The 18,949-nt window shown below is 47.5% G+C and overlaps 1 protein-coding gene across 1 annotated transcript; it reads right to left on the bottom strand.

Moving 5' to 3' along the window:
- Nucleotides 1-779: 779 nt before the first annotated feature.
- LOC124029285 (multiple epidermal growth factor-like domains protein 10) lies at nt 780-15,397 on the bottom strand (the record flags this gene model as incomplete). The annotated part of the gene is made up of 4 exons (XM_046341051.1): nt 15,282-15,397; nt 7,907-8,027; nt 6,935-7,071; nt 780-992 (listed from the first exon to the last, which is right to left on the bottom strand). Coding segments are annotated over exons 2-4 (353 nt in total), but the record flags the coding sequence as incomplete, so codon positions are not given.
- Between the last annotated feature and the right edge of the window lie 3,552 nt (nt 15,398-18,949).

Below are 18,949 nucleotides of genomic sequence, written 5' to 3' on the forward strand. Positions count from 1 at the left end.
TCCATCCTGACCAACATGTTCCTATAGCATCCATCCATCCATCCTGACCGACGTGCTCCTATAGCATCCATCCATCCATCCATCCATCCATCCATCCATCCATCCATCCTGACCAACATGTTCCTATAGCATCCATCCATCCCTCCATCCTGACCAACATGTTCCTATAGCCCTCAGAGGCTCAAGTTCTCCCTTTTCTCCTTTACACAGACTGTGATGATGAGCATTAGCGCTTCAATTCACCAACATTTCTGTTATTTTTCCTCTTTTAAATAGACCCTGGTGAAGACACAGTGAAGCCGAGAACGTTGGTTATTTACCCAATAAATTACCGTTAATATATGGAGTGTGCCACTCTCTTTATTTGAGTTATTTATTTTTTATTCTTTATTTTTATTTATTTTTTAAACAAATAATTGACATACATCGGTTCAATTATCTGAATTCCATTTCGTTAGTTTTTTTTTCTGTGAGCTCAATGCGCACATTTCACAGTTACCCTGGAGATAAATCAGATCCAGACTGAACTGTGTGATGTAGTAGGGAGTTGTAGTTTCTCTAGAGATAAATCAGATCCAGACTGAACTGTGTGATGTAGTAGGGAGTTGTAGTTTCTCTAGAGATAAATCAGACCCAGTCTGAACTGTGTGATGTAGTAGGGAGTTGTAGTTTTCAACAGGCCAATATTCTACATAGTTTAGCGTAGGAAACGTGATAATTAACTACAATGAAACTGACATGATCTAAGTCAGGGGTAGTCAGTGTAATGTCCTATGTACCTGACGGTGTTGGAGGCGTTACAGGGACAGTACTTGTCACAGATGAGTCCGTACAGGCCTGGGGGACAGAACCTCTCCTGACAGTGAGGCCCTTTAAAGCCTGTGTCACAGAGACACGCCCCGTTGATATGGTAACACTTAGCACCGTTCTGACAGTCACAACGCAGGCTGCACTGAGGACCGTACCAGCCCACCGGACACTCCTCCTGGCATCTAGAGAGGAGAGGAGGGAGAAGAAGAGTCACACCTCAGCTGCACTGGGGCTAAGCAGGACTGTACCAGGTACTCTTCCTGGCATCTATAAGGAATAACAATAATTACTATAATTAGTAAAGTCAGCCCCTAAAACTGTGGGGCTATGCCCCTTTTCTTTCCACTTCCTGCTTGAATGATGTGCCCAAAAGTAAACTGCCTGTTGCTCAGGCCCCGAAGCCAGGATATGCATATAATGGGTATTACAATTATTATATTATTATTATTATTATAATGGGTATTATTATACCATTGGGAAAAAACACGTAAATTGATGGTAGGAGAAAATACAAAATAAAGACAACCTAGAATTGTTGTTTTTGTTTTGAGAGTCCATCCTCTTAGAAATGCAAAGAGAAAGGTCATATTGAGAATTAGCTCCTGGGTGCAATTCCTATGGATTCCACCAGGTGTCAGCAGTCTATGTTCAATGCTTCAGGCTTGTAACTTCAAAAACAAATAAAATATCAGTTTTAGCAGAAGGACACAGTCTTGGAAATTCGTGTTTGCGCGCGCATTATAAGGAATAACAATAGTAATATAGTGGTAAAAGTCCAACAAGTGAAGACCCAGTGACTGGATTGAAGAAAATATAATATATATTTAAATATAATATAAATATAAATATAATATATAAATATAATATAATATATAAATCAATATATAAATATTCAGACCCCCCACCGAGATGTTTACAGACAGTCAGACTACTAAACTGTAAAAAAAAAAAAAAAAAAAATTACTCTTTGGATAAACAACCTCCCCCAAAAATGACCATAATTATATTACAATTAAAATACATCTGTTTTCTCAATTGAAAAAAAAACAATGTTTGTTGAAACCAAATATATGATTGAAGTGTTCTATTTCATTATTAAATTATTAAAACTAAGTTATATTTCAAGTTGCAACCTTTTAGACTCCACTTCCTGTCTGGTTAAACAACACAAATACAAACTCATAACCCATTTTTTTTTATTTATCTTGTTCCAAGTAGAATTTTTCACTTCAATAAATTCCTTGCAAACAAAGAAATTGTACTGGTTTAATAAACATGAAATAATCAAAACATCTGGACGAAAGAAAGTAGTAACATTTTACTGGCCACAATGTGTGAAACCAGACCGTGAGGTGGTTAGAGTGTAGAGGTGGCAGGTGGCCTAGTGTTCTAGGTGTAAGAGGCAGGTAGCCTAGTGGTTAGAGTGTAGAGGTGGTAGGTAGCCTAGTGGTTAGGTGTAGAGGTGGCAGGTAGCCTAGTGGTTAGAGTGTAAGAGGTGGCAGGTAGTCTGAGTGTGGTTAGGTGTAAGGGTGGCAGGTAGCCTAGTGGTTAGAGTGTAGAGGTGGCAGGTAGTCTAGTGGTTAGAGTGTAAAGGTGGCAGGTAGCCCTAGTGGTTAGAGTGTAGAGGTGGCAGGTAGCCTAGTGGTTAGAGTGTAGAGGTGGCAGGTAGCCTAGTGGTTAGAGTGTAGAGGTGGCAGGTAGTCTAGTGGTTAGAGTGTAGAGGTGGCAGGTAGCCTAGTGGTTAGAGTGTGGTGGCAGGTAGCCTAGTGGTTGAGTGTAGAGGTGGCAGGTAGTCTAGTGGTTAGAGTGTGAGGTGGCAGGTAGTCTAGTGGTTAGAGTGTAGAGGTGCAGGTAGCCTAGTGGTTAGAGTGTAGAGGTGGCAGGTAGTCTAGTGGTTAGAGTGTAGAGATGGCAGGTAGTCTAGTGGTTAGAGTGTAGAGGTGGTGAGGTAGTCTAGTGGTTAGAGTGTAGAGGTGGTAGTAGTCTAGTGGTTAGAGTGTAGAGGTGGTAGGTAGTCTAGTGGTTAGAGTGTAGAGGTGGCAGGTAGCCTAGTGGTTAGAGTGTAGAGGTGGCAGGTAGCCTAGTGGTTAGAGTGTAGAGGTGGCAGGTAGTCTAGTGGTTAGAGTGTAGAGGTGGTAGGTAGTCTAGTGGTTAGAGTGTAGAGGTGGCAGGTAGCCTAGTGGTTAGAGTGTAGAGGTGGCAGGTAGGCTAGTGGTTAGAGTGTAGAGGTGGTAGGTAGTCTAGTGGTTAGAGTGTAGAGGTGGCGGGTAGTCTAGTGGTTAGGCGTAGAGGTGGCAGGTAGTCTAGTGGTTAGAGTGTAGAGGTTGCAGGTAGCCTGAGTGGTTAGAGTGTAGAGGTGGCAGGTAGTCTAGTGGTTAGAGTGTAGAGGTGGCAGGTAGCCTAGTGGTTAGAGTGTAGAGGTGGCAGGTAGCCTAGTGGTTAGAGTGTAGGTGGCAGGTAGCCTAGTGGTTAGAGTGTAGAGGTGGCAGGTAGTCTAGTGGTTAGAGTGTAGAGGTGGCAGGTAGCCTAGTGGTTAGAGCGTAGAGGTGGCAGGTAGCCTAGTGGTTAGAGTGTAGAGGTGGCAGGTGGCAGGTAGCCTGGTGGTTAGAGTGTAGAGGTGGCAGGTAGTCTAGTGGTTAGAGTGTAGAGTTAGGTAGTCTAGTGGTTAGAGTGTAGAGGAGGCAGGTAGCCTAGTGGTTAGAGTGTCGAGGTAGCAGGTGGCAGGTAGTCTAGTGGTTAGAGTGTAGAGGCGGCAGGTAGTCTCGTGGTTAGAGTGTAGAGATGGCAGGTAGCCTAGTGGTTAGAGTGTAGGGCCGCAGGTAGCCTAGTGGTTAGAGTGCAGAGGTAGCAGGTAGCCTAGTGGTTAGAGTGTAGAGGTGGCAGGTAGCCTAGTGGTTAGAGTGTAGAGGTGGCAGGTAGCCTAGTGGTTAGAGTGTAGAGGTGGCAGGTAGCCTAGTGGTTAGAGTGTAGAGGGGGTCCTTCTGTAGCTCAGTTGGTAGGAGCATGGCGCCTGTAACGCCAGGGTAGTGGGTTCGATCCCCGGGACCACCCATATGTAGAATGTATGCACACATGACTGTAAGTCGCTTTGGATAAAAGCGTATGCTAAATGGCATATATTTTTTTATTTTTTAGGTGGCAGGTAGCCTAGTGGTTAGAGACTTGCAACCGAAAGTTTGCAAGATCGAATCCCCGAGCTGCCAAGGTAAAAATCTGTTGTTCTGCCTCTGAACAAGGCTGGTAACCCACTGTTCCTCGGCCCTCATTGAAAATAAGGTCTAACATTTATTACTGTGGGTTGAAAACATAATGACATTTCTAAAGAAAAGCAAATAATTAGTGTCATCATTTTAATGTCACCAGATTGAGTGTAGATGCAGTATAACGCTAGCTAGCTAAGCTTGAGGGGAGACCTCCAGATTGAGTGTAGATGCAGTATAACGCTAGCTAGCTAAGCTTGAGGGGAGACCTCCAGATTGAGTGTAGATGCAGTATAACGCTAGTTAGCTAGCTATCGTTAGCATTGTGTAGATGCAGTATAACGCTAGCTAGCTAAGCTTGAGGGGAGACCTCCAGATTTTAGAGCAGTATAACGCTAGCATTGCTAATTTTTGGAGAACATTCCAGATTGTAGATGCAGTATACGCTATCTTTTCTATTGAAGTATAGTTAACATCTGTCTAGCAACATGATGATGATGATGATGATCTGATGATTTGATGATGATGATGATGATGATGGCGAAGTTGTTTTCTACTAAATATGTGCCTACTTTAGCAATGACATCGTATTCCCAAGTCCCTATAGTGTAATTTACACAGCCATTAGCCCGATTCAAAGCCCGCCTCCTCTTCTGATAGGGTGCCGCCACTACACTACACCCACATGCAATGCGCTTGTAAATTATGTGTTGAAAGCAATTTAGAAACATTAAATAAAAAAAAATACATTTAAAAGCACTTCAGATTAACTGCATCGTTTCACTTCCCCCAGGCAGCCCTCCCAGGCAGACCCCCCAGGTCCCTTCAGGGTGAGATTGTCGTCCAGTCAGTCTAGGTGAGGTTCAGAGTACCAATAACAATCAGACCTACTTTAAACCACCACAAGGGTTATCCAAGGTGAGCCCAGCTGCATGACTCTAATCAAAGTAGGCCGGTTTCTCAGCATGGAGAGAGAGAGGCTGAGAGAGAGACAGAGAGACAGAGAGAGAGAGAGAGAGAGAGAGAGAGAGAGAGAGAGACAGAAAGAGAAGAGAGAAAGAGAGAAAGCGACAGAGACAGAGGGAGAGAGAGAGAGAGAGAGACAGAGAGAGACAGAGAGAGACATTGAGTTAGACAGAGAGAGAGAGAGAGAGAGAGAGAGAGAGAGAGAGAGAGAGAGAGAGAGAGAGAGAGAAAGCGGCAGAGACAGAGGAGAGAGAGAGAGAGACAGAGAGAGACAGAGAGAGAGACACAGAGAGAGAGAGAGAGATAGATGAGAGAGAGAGAGAGAGAGAGAGAGAGAGAGAGAGAGAGAGAGAGAGAGGGAGAGAGAGAGAGACAGATAGAGAGAGAGACAGAGAGAGAGAGGAGAGAGAGAGAGACAGAGAGAGAGAGACAGAAAGAGAGAGAGAGAGACAGAGAGAGAGAGAGACAGAGAGAGGCAGAGAGAAAGCGACAGAGACAGAGAGAGGCTGAGAGAGAGCGAGAGAGACAGAGAGAGAGAGATTCCTAAGAGGAGACTTCTACAGGACCTTAAATATACCATCCCTGGCACAGCATCGATCTCAGGTGTCCAGCAGAACCATTAGCAGCCAGATAGATAGCTCAATTACATTATCACATGGATCAGTTATGTTTCATGTTTAAATGACATTGGCTTCAGACTGGGTTGTGTCTCCCAAATGGTACCCTATTGAAGTCTGGGTAAAGTAGTACTCCAGGCAGAGAGGTGGGTGTAGTGTAGCGTAGGGGATTAATACAGTTCTAACTCTATTTCAGGTTAATTCACCTGTCACTTCACTAAATGAATGAGGGCAGTTTAGCCAAATATTAAAAAGAGACAGAAAGCTGTATTCTGGAAGAGTTTTTATCCAGGTGGCTTTAGGCTGAAGAGAATATAGCCTGCACTGGTAGTAGTTGAGGAACAGTCTGAGGAATGAGGAACTGAAGAGATCTGATAGCCTGCACTGGTAGCTCAGTCTGAGGGAACTGAAGAATCTGATAGCCTGCCCTGGTAGCTCAGTCTGAGGGGCAGAAGAGAAGATAGCCTGCCTGGTAGCTCAGTCTGAGGGAACTGAAGAGATCTGATAACCTGCCCTGGTAGCTCAGTCTGAGGGAACTGAAGAGAATGTAGCCTGCCCTGGTAGCTCAGCCTGAGGGAACTGAAGAGATCTGATAACCTGCCCTGGTAGCTCAGTCTGAGGGAACTGAAGAGATCTGATTTATCCTAACCATTCTAGTCTAGATGTATCCTAACCATTCTAGTTTAGATGTATCCTAACCATTCTAGTCTAGATGTATCCTAACCATTCTAGTCTAGATGTATCCTAACCATTCTAGTTTAGATTTATCCTAACCCCACTAGTCTAGATGTATCCTAACCCCACTAGTTTAGATGTATCCTAACCATTCTAGTTTAGATGTATCCTAACCATTCTAGTCTAGATGTATCCTAACCATTCTAGTCTTGATTTATCCTAACCCTGCTAGTCTAGATGTATCCTAACCATTCTAGTCTAGATTTATCCTAACCCTGCTAGTCTAGATGTATCCTAACCATTCTAGTCTAGATTTATCCTAACCATTCTAGGCAGGGATATCCTTGTCCCATCGCGCTCTAGCGACTCCTGTGGTGTTGCCGGGCGCAGTGCGCGTTGACACGGTCGCCAGGTGTACAGTGTTTCCTCCGTGTTTCCGGGTTAAGTGGGCATTGTGTCAAGAAGCAGTACCGGCTCGGTTGGGTTGTGTTTCGGAGAAAGACGCACGGCTCTCAACCTTTTCCCAAATCCGTTCGGGAGTTGCAGCGATGAGGCAAGACTGTAACTACCAATTGGATTCCAGGACATTGAGGAGAAAAAGGGTGTTAAAAAAAAGAGCGTTAAGTCAGTAGTCAAACAGAGAGTGTAATAAACTACATGGCATACCTCCGTCCACTGTAACCTGGGGTACACTGGCACTGACCAGTGACATGGTCACACAGTCCACCGTTAAGGCAGGAGCAGTCCTTGCTGCAGTTGATGCCATACTTGCCCACTTGGCACGGCTGGGCACACACTGAGCCCTGAGGAACACAACCAGAATATATATACTGGATCAGACACTGAGCCCTGAGGAACACAACCAGAATATATATACTGGATCAGACACTGAGCCCTGAGGAACACAACCAGAATATATATACTGGATCAGACACTGAGCCCTGAGGAACACAACCAGAATATATATACTGGATCAGACACTGAGCCCTGAGGAACACAACCAGAATTTATATACTGGATCAGACACTGAGCCCTGAGGAACACAACCAGAATATATATACTGGATCAGACACTGAGCCCTGAGGAACACAACCAGAATATATATACTGGATCAGACACTGAGCCCTGAGGAACACAACCAGAATATATATACTGGATCAGACACTGAGCCCTGAGGAACACAACCAGAATTTATATACTGGATCAGACACTGAGCCCTGAGGTACACAACCAGAATATATATACTGGATCAGACACTGAGCCCTGAGGAACACAACCAGAATATATATACTGGATCAGACACTGAGCCCTGAAGAAGAACACAGGAAAACAGACTAGTGGTATGACAGAGTGAGGAAGATGAGAGGAAGTTGAGGAGGAAGAACACAGGAAAACAGACTAGGGGTATGACAGAGTGAGGAAGAAGAGAGGAAGTTAAAGAGGTAGAAGTAGATCAACGATAATGTCTGATTATAACCACTCAAACCGAAGTTCATTGTGTTTTTTTTTTTGTAGACGAAGGTAAAATCTGATATCAAGAAACAGTGACATATTTCTTGTGATCCTGTAGGTCAACAGAGGTCAAATCGGGTACATCTTTTCTATCTGTTGTTAACATGAATGATAACAATGTCCTACCATCCATCCAGCGGGACAGGAACACTCTCCACTGACGTGATGACAGGATCCTCCGTTCTGACAGGAACAGCTCTGATCACACTGTTGTCCATGACTACCACTGGGACACCGCTCGCCACAGCTAAGGGATAGAACAGATACTGGCTTACAACACACACACACAGATTGTGTGGTATGGTGGTATGGTGTAGTGTGTGTGTGTGTGTGAGTGTGGTGTGTGTGTGTGTGTGTGTGTGTGTGTGTGGTGTGGTGTGGTGTAGTGTAGTGAGTGTAGTGTGTGTGAGTGTGTGTGTGAGTGTGGTGTGTGAGTGTGGTGTGGTGTAGTGTGTGTAGTGTAGTATGAGTGTGGTGATGTAGTGTGGTGTAGTGTAGTGTAGTGTGAGTGTAGTGTGTGTGGTGCGGTGTGGTGTGGTGTGGTGTAATGTGGTGCGGTGTGGTGTAGTGTGTGGTGTAGTGTAGTGTGTGTGGTGTAGTGTGTGTGGTGTAGTGTAGTGGTAGTGTAGTGTAGTGTGGTAGTGGTGTGGTGTAGTGTGAGTGGTGTGGTGTGGTGTGGTGTGACGTGTAGTGTAGTGTAGTGTAGTGTAGTGTAGTAGTAGTGTGGTAGTGTAGTGTGGTGTGTAGGTGTAGTGTAGTGTAGTGTAGTGTAGTGTAGTGTAGTGTAGATGTAGTGTAGTAGTGTGTAGTGTAGTGTAGTGTGAGTGTAGTGTAGTATAGTGTGAGTGTAGTGTGAGTGTAGTGTAATGGTGAGTGTGGTGTAGTGTGGTGTATGAGTGTAAGTGTGGTGTGGTGGTGCTAGTGTAGTGTAGTGTGAGTGTCAGTGTGAGTGGTAGTGTAGTGTAGTGTAGTATGTAGTGTAGTGTAGTGTAGTGTAGATGTAGTGTAGTGTAGTGTAGTGTAGTGTAGTGTAGTGTGGTGTAGTGTAGTGTAGTGTGGTGTGGTGTAGTGTAGTGTAGTGTAGTATGAGTGTAGTGTAGTGTAGTGTCTGTGTAGTAGTGGTAGAGTATAGTGTTGTAATGTAGTAGTGAGTGTAGATGTACTATCATAGTAGTATGTAGTGCAGTATGATGTAGTGTGGATGTAGTGTCTGTAAGTGGTGATGTAGTGTGGTGTATGTAGTGTGTGGTGTGTAGTGTAGTGTAGTGTAGTGTCAGTGTAGTGTAAGTGTAGTGTAGTGAGTGTATGTAGTGTAGTGTGAGTGTGAGTGTAGTGTAGTGAGTAGTGTAGTGTAGTGTAGTGTAGTGTAGTGTAGTGTAGTGTAGTGTGAGTGTAGTGTAGTGTAGTGTAGTGTGAGTGGTGTGTGGTGTGGTGTGATGTGTAGTGTAGTGTAGTGTAGTGTAGTGTAGTGTAAGTGTAGTGTGTGTGGTGTAGTGTGAGTGTAGTGTGGTGTAGGTAGTAGTGTAGTGTAGTGTCAATGTGAGTGTGAGTGTAGTGTAGTGTGTAGTGTAGTGTAGTGTAGTGTGAGTGAGTGTAGTGTAGTGTAGTGTAATGTAGTGTAGTGTGGTGGTGTAGTGTAGTGTAGTGTGTGTGTAGTGTGGTGTAGTGTGGTATGGTGTAGTGTAGTGGTGTAGTGTGAGTGTGGTGTAGTGTGAGTGTAGTGTAGTGTAGTGTAGTGTGGTGGTGTGGTGTGGTGTGGTGTAGTGTAGTGTGTGTAGTGTGAGTGTAGTGTGTGTAGTGTAGTGTAGTGTGTGGTGTAGTGTAGTGTAGTGTAGTGTATGTAGTGTAGTGTAGTGTAGTGTGGTAGTGTAGTGTAGTGTAGTGTAGTGTAGTGTAGTGTGGTAGTGTGTAGTGTAGTGTAGTATGATGTAGTGTAGTGTAGTGTAGTGTGAGTGTAGTGTAGTGTGTGTGGTGTGGTGTAGTGTAGTGTAGTGTGAGTGTAGTGTAGTGTGGTGTAGTGTGGTGTGGTGTGGTGTAGTGTGTAGTGTAGTGTAGTGTAGTGTAGTGTGAGTGTAGTGTAGTGTAGTGTAGAGTAGTGTATGTAGTGTAGTGTGAGTGTGTGTGTGTGTAGTGTGTGGTGTGTGAGTGTAGTGTAGTGTAGTGTAGTGTGAGTGTGGTGTGAGTGTGGTGTAGTGTGTGTGGTGTGGTATGAGTGTGGTGTGGTAGTATGAGTGTGGTGTAGTGTCAGTGTAGTGATGATGTGAGTGGTGTAGGTGAGATAGTGTGGTGTAGTGTGAGTGTAGTGTGAGTGTGAGTGTGGTGTAGTGTAGTGTAGTGTAGTGTAGTAGTGTAGTGTAGTGTGTGGTGTGGTGGTGTGTAGTGTGTGGTGTGAGTGAGTGGTGTGGTGTAGTGAGTGTAGTGTGGTGTAGTGGTGTGGTGTAGTGTAGTGGTGTGTAGTGTAGTGTAGTGTAGTGTAGTGTGAGTGTAGTGTAGTGTAGTGTAGTGGTGTGTGGTGTAGTGTGTGTAGTGTAGTGTAGTGTAGTGTAGTGGTGTAGTGTGAGTGTAGTGTAGTGTAGTGTGGTGGTGTGATGTGTAGTGTAGTGTAGTGTGGTGTAGTGTGGTGTAGTGTGTAGGTGTGGTGTGGTGTGGTGTGGTGTGAGTGTAGTGTGGTGTAGTGTGAGTGTATGGTGTAGTGTAGTGTGTGGTGTGTGTGGTGTGAGTGTGGTGTGTAGTGTGAGTGTAGTGTGTGTAATTGTAGTGTAGTGTAGTGTAGTGTGAGTGTAGTGTAGTGTAGTGTAGTGGTGTGAGTATGTGTAGTGGTAGTGTAGTATGTGTAGTGATGTAGTGTAGTGTGGTGGTGTGGTGTGATGGTGGTAGTGTAGTGTAGTGTAGTGTAATTGTGGTGTAGTGTGTAGTGTGAGTGTAGTGTGTGGTATGGTGTGAGTGTGATGTGTGGTATGATAGTGTAGTGTAGTGTAGTGTAGTGTGTAGTGTAGTGTGAGTGTGAGTGTAGTGTAGTGTAGTGTGTAGTGTGAGTGTAGTAGTATGGTGTGGTGTAGTGTGAGTGTAGTGTAGTGTGGTGTAGCTGGTGTGGTGTGGTGTGGTGTGGTGTGGTAGTGTATGTGTGTGGTGTGAGTGTGGTGTGTGTGGTGTGGTGTAGTGGTGTGTGGTGTGTGTGTAGTGTGTGGTGTGGTGTGTGGTGTGTGGTGTGGTGTAGTGTGGTGTGTGGTGTGGTGTGTGGTGTGTGGTGTGTAGTGGTGTGTGGTGTGGTGTGGTGGTGTGGTGTGTGTTGTGTGAGTGTGGTGTTTGTAGTGTCTGGTGTGTAGTGTGTGGTGTGGTGGTGGTATGTGTGTATGTGTGAGTGTGGTTGTGTGGTGTGGTGGTGTGTGGTGTGGTGTGTGGTGTGGTGTGGGTGTGTGGTGTGGTTTGTGTGGTGTGTGTGTGGTGTGGTGTGAATGTGTGTGGTGAGTGTGTGTGGTGTGTGAGTGTAGTGTGTGTGGTGGTGTAGTGAGTGTAGTAGTGTGGTGTAGTGTGGTGTGGTGTGGTGTGGTATGTGTGTAGTGTAGTGTGGTAGTGTGTAGTGCGGTGTGTGGTGTGGTGTGGTGTGTGTAGTGTGGTGTGGTGTAGTGTGTGTGTGTGGTGTAGTGGTGGTGTGTGGTGTGTGTGTGTGGTGTAGTGTGTAGTGAGTGGTGTGTGGTGTGGTGTGTAGTGTGGTGTAGTGTGGTGTGGTGTGAGTGTGTAGTGTGGTGTGTAGTGTGGTGTGAGTGTGAGTGTATGTGTGAGTGTGTATGTGTGTGGTGTATGGTGTGGTGTGGTAGTGTGGTGTAGTGTGTGTGAGTGTGGTGATGTGTGGTGTAATGTGTAATGTGGTGTAGTGTGTAGTGTGTGTATGTGTAGTGTAGTGTGTAGTGTGTGTAGTGTGTGTGTGTGTGGTGTGGTGTGAGTGTAGTGTGGTGTGGTGTGGTGTGTAGTGTGGTGTAGTGTGGTGTAGTGTGTGTGGTGTAGTGTAGTGTGGTGTGAGTGTGTAGTGTAGTGTGGTGGTGTGTAATGTGTGGTGTAGTGATGTGTAGTGTAGTGTAGTGTGAGTGTGGTGTAGTGTGTGTAGTGTAGTATGGTGTGGTGTGGTGTGTGTGGTGTGAGTGTGTTAGTGTGTGTGTAGTGTGGTGTAGTGTAGTGTAGTGTGTGTGTGTGTGGTGTGGTGTGTGAGTGTAGTGTGTAGTGTGTGGTGTGAGTGTGTAGTGTGGTGTAGTGTAGTGTGATGTGGTGTGGTGTGTGTGTGTGGTGTGGTGTGTAGTGTGGTGTGGTGTAGTAGTGTGGTGTAGTGTGGTGTGGTGTGTAGTGTGGTGTAGTGTGTGATGTAGTGTGTAGTGTAGTGAGTGTAGTGTGTGTAGTGTAGTGTGTGTGTGGTGTAGTGTGTAGTGTGTGTGTAGTGTAGTATGTAGTGTGGTGTGGTGTAGTAGTGTAGTGTGAGTGTGTAGTGTGTGGTGTGATGTGTGTGTGTGTAGTGTGGTGTGGTGTAGTGTAGTGTGGTGTGGTGTAGTAGTGTGTAGTGTGGTGTAGTGTAGTGTAGTGTGTGTAGTGTAGTGTGTGGTGTAGTGGTGTGAGTGTGTAGTGTGTGTGAGTGTGTAGTGTAGTATGGTATGTGTGTAGTAGTGGTGTAGTGTGAGTGTGGTGTAGTGTAGTGTGTGTAGTGTAGTATGTGAGTAGTAGTGTAGTGTAGTGTGTAGTGTGTAGTGTAGTGTAGTGTAGTGTAGTGTGAGTGGTAGTGTAGTATGATGTAGTGTAGTGTAGTGTGTGGTGTAGTGTGAGTGTAGTGTAGTGTAGTGTAGTGTGATGTATGGTGTAGTATAGTGTGGTATGAGTAGTAGTATGTGTGGTGTAGTGAGTAGTAATGTAGTGTGGTAGTAATGTAGTGGTGTAGTGTGGTGTGTGTAGTGATAGTGTAGTAGTAGTGTAGTGTGGTGTGGTGTAGTAGTAGTGTAGTGTCATGTATGGTGTAGTGTAGTGTAGTGTGGTGTGTGAGTGTAGTGTAGTGTAGTGTAGTGTAAGTATGAGTAGTGTAGTGTAGTGGTGTGTGTAGTGTAGTGTGTGTAGTGTATGTAGTGTGAGTGTGTGTGTGTGTAGTGTGAGTGTAGTGTGGTGTGGTAGTGTAGTGATGTGTGAGTGTAGTGTATAGTGTGGTGTAAGTATGAGTGTAAGTGTGGTATGTAGTGTGAGTGTAGTGTGTGGTGTGGTATGTAGTGTGGTGTGTGTAGTGTGTGTAGTGTAATGTAGTGTGTGTGGTGTGGTGTAGTGTGTGTGGTGTAGTGTAGTGTGGTGTAGTGTGTGTGGTGTAGTGTAGTGTGAGTGTAGTGTAGTGTAGTAGTGTGTAGTGTAGTGTAGTGTGTAGTGTGTGGTGTAGTGTAGTGTAGTGTAGTGTAGTGTGGTGTGGTGTGGTGTAGTGGTATGGTGTGGTGTGGTGTGTGTAGTGTAGTGTGGTGTGGTGTGAGTGAGTAGTAGTGTAGTGTAGTGTGGTGAGTGTGTGTGTGAGTGTAGTGTGAGTAGTGTAGTGTAGTGTAGTGTGGTGAGTGTGGTGTGGTGTAGTGTAGTGTAGTGTGGTGTAGTGTGTGGTGTAGGTGTGTAGTGTAGTGTAGTGTAGTGTGAGTGTAGTAGTAGTGTAGTGTAGTGTGAGTATGAGTGAGTGTAGTGTGAGTGTAGTGTGGTGTAGTGTAGTGGTGTGTAGTGTAGTGTGTGTAGTGTGGTGTAGTGTAGTGTGTGTAGTGTAGTGTAGTGTAGTGTGGTGGTGTGTAGTGTAGTGTAGTGTAGTGTGGTGTAGTGTAGTGTAGTGTAGTGTGATGTGAGTGTAGTGTAGTGTAGTGGTGTAGTATAGTGGTGGTGTAGTGTAGTGTAGTGTGTGGTGTAGTGTGGTAGTAGTGTAGTGTAGTGTGTGTGGTGTGAGTGGTGTAGTGTAGTAGTGAGTGTAGTGTAGTGTAGTGTGGTAGTGTAGTGTGAGTGTAGGTGTAGTGTGAGTGTAGTGTAGTGTAGTGTAGTGTAGTGTAGTGTAGTGTAGTGTGTGAGTGTAGTGTGAGTGTAGTGTAGTGTAGTGTAGTGTGAGTGTAGTGTGTGTGTGGTGTAGTGTAGTGTAGTGTGGTGGTGTAGTGTAGTGTAGTGTAGTGTAGTGAGTGTAGTGTAGTATGTGTGGTGTAGTGATGTAGTGTGGTGTAGATGTAGTGATAATGAGTGTGGTGTAGTGTAGTGTAGTGTAATGTGTAGTGTAGTGTGGTGTGGTGTGGTGAGTGTGTGTAGTGTGGTGTGGTGTGGTGTGGTGTAGTGTAGTGTAGTGTAGTGTGGTGTGGTGTGGTGTGGTGTAGTGTAGTGTGGTGTGGTGTAGTGTGGTGTAGTGTGGTGTAGTGTAGTGTAGTGTAGTGTAGTGTAGTGAGTGGTGGTGTGTGGTGTAGTGTAGTGGTAGTGAATGTAGTGTAGTGTAGTGAGTGTAGTGTAGTGTGGTGTAGTGTGGTGTGGTGTGTGTGTAGTGTGGTGTGGTGGTGTAGTGTGAGTGTAGTGTGAGTGTAGTAGTGTGGTGGTGTAGGTAGGTAGTGTAGTGTAGTGTAGTGTAGTGTAGTGTAGTGTGGTGTAGTGTAGTGTAGTGTAGTGTAGTGTGTGGTGTGTGGTGTGTAGTGTAGTGTAGTGTAGTGTAGTGTAGTGTAGTGTAGTGTAGTGTGGTGTAGTGTAGTGGTGTGTAGTGTAGTGTAGTGTAGTGTAGTGTAGTGTAGTGTAGTGTAGTGTAGTGTAGTGTAGTGTAGTGTAGTGGTGTGTAGTGTAGTGTAGTGTAGTGTAGTGTAGTGTAGTGTAGTGTAGTGTAGTGTAGTGTAGTGTAGTGTGGTGTAGTGTAGTGGTGTGTGGTGTAGTGTAGTGTAGTGTGGTGTAATGTGGTGTAGTGTAGTGTAGTGTAGTGTAGTGTAGTGTAGTGTAGTGTGGTGTGTGGTGGTGTAGTGTAGTGTAGTGTAGTGTAGTGTAGTGTAGTGTAGTGTAGTGTAGTGTGTGGTGTGTGGTGTGTGGTGGTGTGGTGTAGTGTAGTGTAGTGTAGTGTAGTGTAGTGTAGTGTAGTGTGGTGTGTGGTGTGTGGTGGTGTAGTGTAGTGTAGTGTAGTGTGGTGTGGTGTGGTGTAGTGTAGTGTAGTGTGGTGTGGTGTAGTGTAGTGTAGTGTGGTGTGTGGTGTAGTGTAGTGTAGTGTAGTGTAGTGTAGTGTAGTGTAGTGTAGTGTAGTGTAGTGTAGTGTAGTGTAGTGTAGTGTGGTGTGGTGTGGTGTGGTGTGGTGTGTTGTGGTGTAGTGTAGTGTAGTGTAGTGTAGTGTAGTGTAGTGTAGTGTAGTGTAGTGTAGTGTAGTGTAGTGTAGTGTAGTGTAGTGTAGTGTAGTGTAGTGTAGTGTAGTGTATGTAGTGTAGTATAGTGTAGTGTAGTGTAGTGTAGTGTAGTGTAGTGTAGTGTAGTGTAGTGTAGTGTAGTGTGTGTCAGTACTGACAAGGCTCCAGAGTATCCCAGAGAACAGATGCAGTCTCCAGTCTGATGATGGCAGGTGGCTCCGTTGAGACACTGGCAGATGAGATGGCAGGCCTTGCCATAGTACCCAGGTTCACAGGGCTCTTCGCAGCGCCAACCCTGGTACCCGTCTGTACACACACGCCCGTGATGGGGCTACACTCTGCCCTCGTTTTGACACTGGCACCGGTTACTGCAATGGGGGCCCCAGAAGTCACTCTGACAACCTGAGGACAGAGACACACAGACACAATCAACACGAACAGAAAGCAGATCGACCCATCGGTGTGTAGCTGGGGTGAGAGGCCAGAGAGGACCCTCAGTATATTCACTGTTATATAATCACAATGCCCTCAACTACCAGCCTGGAGACACAGCTGGGGTCAGAGTTCAACAACCAGCCGAGAGAGACAGGGGGTCAGAGTTCAACAACCAGCCTAAAGATACAGGGGGCAGAGTTCAGGGAGCAGGGAGATCACACTGATAAGTTCTCATTGACAGATAAAGGTTGGTAGAGGCTGCATCCCCTAGAGCTCTGGTCTGAACTAGGCCACTGTAAAGGGAATAGGTGCTGTTTGGGATGCAGTGAACCAGACAGACTGCAGTTAGGCAGCCAGACAGACTGCAGTAGGCAGCCAGACAGACTGCAGTTAGGCAGCCAGACAGACTGCAGTTAGGCAGCCAGAAGTGTTGACAGACTGCAGTTAGGGCAGCCAGACAGACTGCAGTTAGGCAGCAGACCAGTGTTGACAGACTGCAGTGCAGTAGTGTTGACCGACTGCAGTGAGGCAGCCAGACAGACAGACTGCAGTTAGGCAGCCAGACAGACTGCAGACAGCGGTGAGGCAGCAGATGACTGCAGTTAGGGAGCCAGACAGATGACTGCAGTTAGCCAGCATGAGTGTTGACAGACTGCAGACAGACTGCAGTTAGTGAGGCAGCCAGACAGATGAGTGTTGACAGACTGCAGAACAGAGAACAGAGCTGTTCTTTAAACTCCCTCATCTATTATCCTGACCACCTCTGCCTGCACGGCCCCAACCCACAAACACGCCAGCTTTAATGTTCCAGGGCCTCTTAACACACACACATTTAATGTTCCATGGTCGTTTGGCGTGGCAGGTGCACCAACCTTCAGGGAACTCATCCGTGCCAAATCGGAGAAGAGGAGAGGGGAGAGGAGAAAGAGAGAGGACTGGGAGGAAAGAGAGAGGAGAGGGGTAGAGAGAAGGAAGGAAGACAGGAGAGCAGGAGAGTGGAGGAGAGGAGAGAAGAGAGATCTGAGAAGAGAGACAGGAGAGAGGAGGAGACCAGAGGAGAGGAGATAGGAGAGAGGAGAATGGAGGAGAGGAGAGAGGAGGAGACCGGAGGAGAGGAGAGAGGAGGACCGGAGGAGAGGAGAGAGGAGGACACAGGAGGAGAGGGAGAGAGGAGAAGACCGGAGCAGAGGAGAGAGGAGAAGACTGGAGCAGAGGAGACAGGAGGGAGACAGGAGGAGAGGAGAGAGGAGGAGACTGGAGGAGAGGAGAGAGGAGGGAGAGGAGGAGAGGAGAGAGGGAGGAGAGAGGAGGAGAGGAGACCGGAGGAGACCGGAGGAGACCGGAGGAGAGGAGAGAGGAGGACCGGAGGAGAGGAGAGAGGAGGACACAGGAGGAGAGAGGGAGAGAAGACCGGAGCAGAGGAGACAGGAGGAGACAGGAGGGAGAGGAGAGAGGAGGAGACTGGAGGAGAGGAGAGAGGTGGAGACAGGAGGAGAGGAGAGAGGGAGGAGACAGGAGGAGAGGAGAGAGGAGGAGACTGGAGGAGAGGAGAGAGATGGAGACAGGAGGGAGGAGAGTGGAGGAGAGGAGAGAGAAGAGAGATCTGAGAAGAGAGACAGGGAGAGGAGGAGACCAGAGGAGAGGAGATAGGGAGAGAGGAGAACGGAGGGAGAGGAGAGAGGAGGAGACCGGAGGAGAGGAGAGAGGAGGACCGGAGGAGAGGAGAGAGGAGGACACAGGAGGAGAGGAGAGAGGAGAAGACCGGAGCAGAGGAGAGAGAGGGAGACAGGGAGGAGAGGAGAGAGGGAGGAGAACGGAGGAGAGGAGAGAGGTGGAGACAGGAGGAGAGGAGAGAGGAGGAGACAGGAGGAGAGGAGGGGAGGAGACTGGAGGGGAGAGGAGAGAGATGGAGACAGGAGGAGAGGAGAGTGGAGGAGAGGGAGAGAAGAGAGATCTGAGAAGAGAGACAGGAGGAGGAGGAGACCAGAGGAGAGGGAGATAGGAGAGAGAGGGAGAACGGAGGAGAGGAGAGAGGGAGGAGACCGGAGGAGAGGGGAGAGAGGAGGACCGGAGGAGAGAGGAGAGAGGAGGACACAGGAGGAGAGGAGAGAGGAGAAGACCGGGCAGAGGAGAGAGGGGGAGACAGGAGGAGGGAGGGAGGAGGAGACTGAGGAAGGGAGAGGTGGAGACAGGAGGAGAGGAGAGAGAGGAGGAGACAGGAGGAGAGGAGACAGAAGGGGAGAGGAGGAGGAGGAGACTGGAGGAGATGAGAGAGGAGGAGACTGGAGGAGGAGAGGAGAGAGGTGGAGACAGGAGGGAGAGGAGACAGGAGGGAGGAGAGGAGATGAGGAGACAGGAGGGAGACAGGAGGAGAGGAGAGGGAGGAGGGAGAGGAGGAAGACAGGAGCAGAGGAGAAGGAGGAGACAGGAGCAGAGGAGAGGTGGAGACAGGAGGAGAGGGAGGAGACAGGAGAGGAGACAGAAGGAGAGGGAGAGGAGAAGACAGGAGCAGAGGAGAAAGGAGGAGACAGGAGCAGAGGAGAGAGGAGGAGAGAGGAGACTGGAGGACTGGAGGAGAGAGGAGAGGAGGAGACTGGAGGAGAGGAGAGAGGTGGAGACAGGAGGAGAGGAGAGAGGAGAAGACCGGAGCAGAGGAGGAGAGGGGAGAAGACTGGAGCAGAGGAGACAGGAGGAGACAGGAGGAGAGGAGAGAGGAGGAGACTGGAGGAGAGGAGAGAGGGGTGGAGAGAGGAGGAGAGGAGAGAGGAGGAGACAGGAGGAGAGGAGAGAGGAGGAGACCGGAGGAGACCGGAGGGAGACGAGGAGGAGAGGAGAGAGGAGGACCGGAGGGAGGAGAGGAGGAGGACACAGGAGGAGAGGAGAGAGGAAGACCGGAGCAGGAGACAGGAGGAGACAGGAGGAGAGGAGAGAGGAGGAGACTGGAGGAGAGGAGAGGGTGGAGACAGGAGGAGAGGAGAGAGGGAGGAGACAGGAGGAGAGGAGAGTGGAGGAGAGGAGAGAAGAGAGAGATCTGAGAACAGAGAGACAGGAGAGAGGAGAAGGAGACCAGAGAGGGAGATAGGAGAGAGGGACATCGGAGGAGAGAGGAGAGAGGAGGAGACCGGAGGAGAGGGAGAGGAGGACGGAGGGAGAGGAGAGAGGGAGGACACAGGAGGAGAGGAGATCATGAGGTCCAGACAGAGGAGGGGGAGACAGGAGGGGGAGAGAGGAGGAGACAGGAGAGGAGAGAGTGGAGACAGGAGGGGAGAGAGAGAGGAGGAGACACAGGAGAGGGAAGAGGAGGAGACTGGAGGTAGGAGACAGATGGAGACAGGAGGAGAGGAGGGTTAGTGGAGGAGAGGAGACAGGGATCTGAGAAGAGAGACAGGAG

Source organism: Oncorhynchus gorbuscha, unplaced genomic scaffold, assembly GCF_021184085.1.
Source record: "Oncorhynchus gorbuscha isolate QuinsamMale2020 ecotype Even-year unplaced genomic scaffold, OgorEven_v1.0 Un_scaffold_5989, whole genome shotgun sequence".
Classification (NCBI taxonomy): domain Eukaryota; kingdom Metazoa; phylum Chordata; class Actinopteri; order Salmoniformes; family Salmonidae; genus Oncorhynchus; species Oncorhynchus gorbuscha.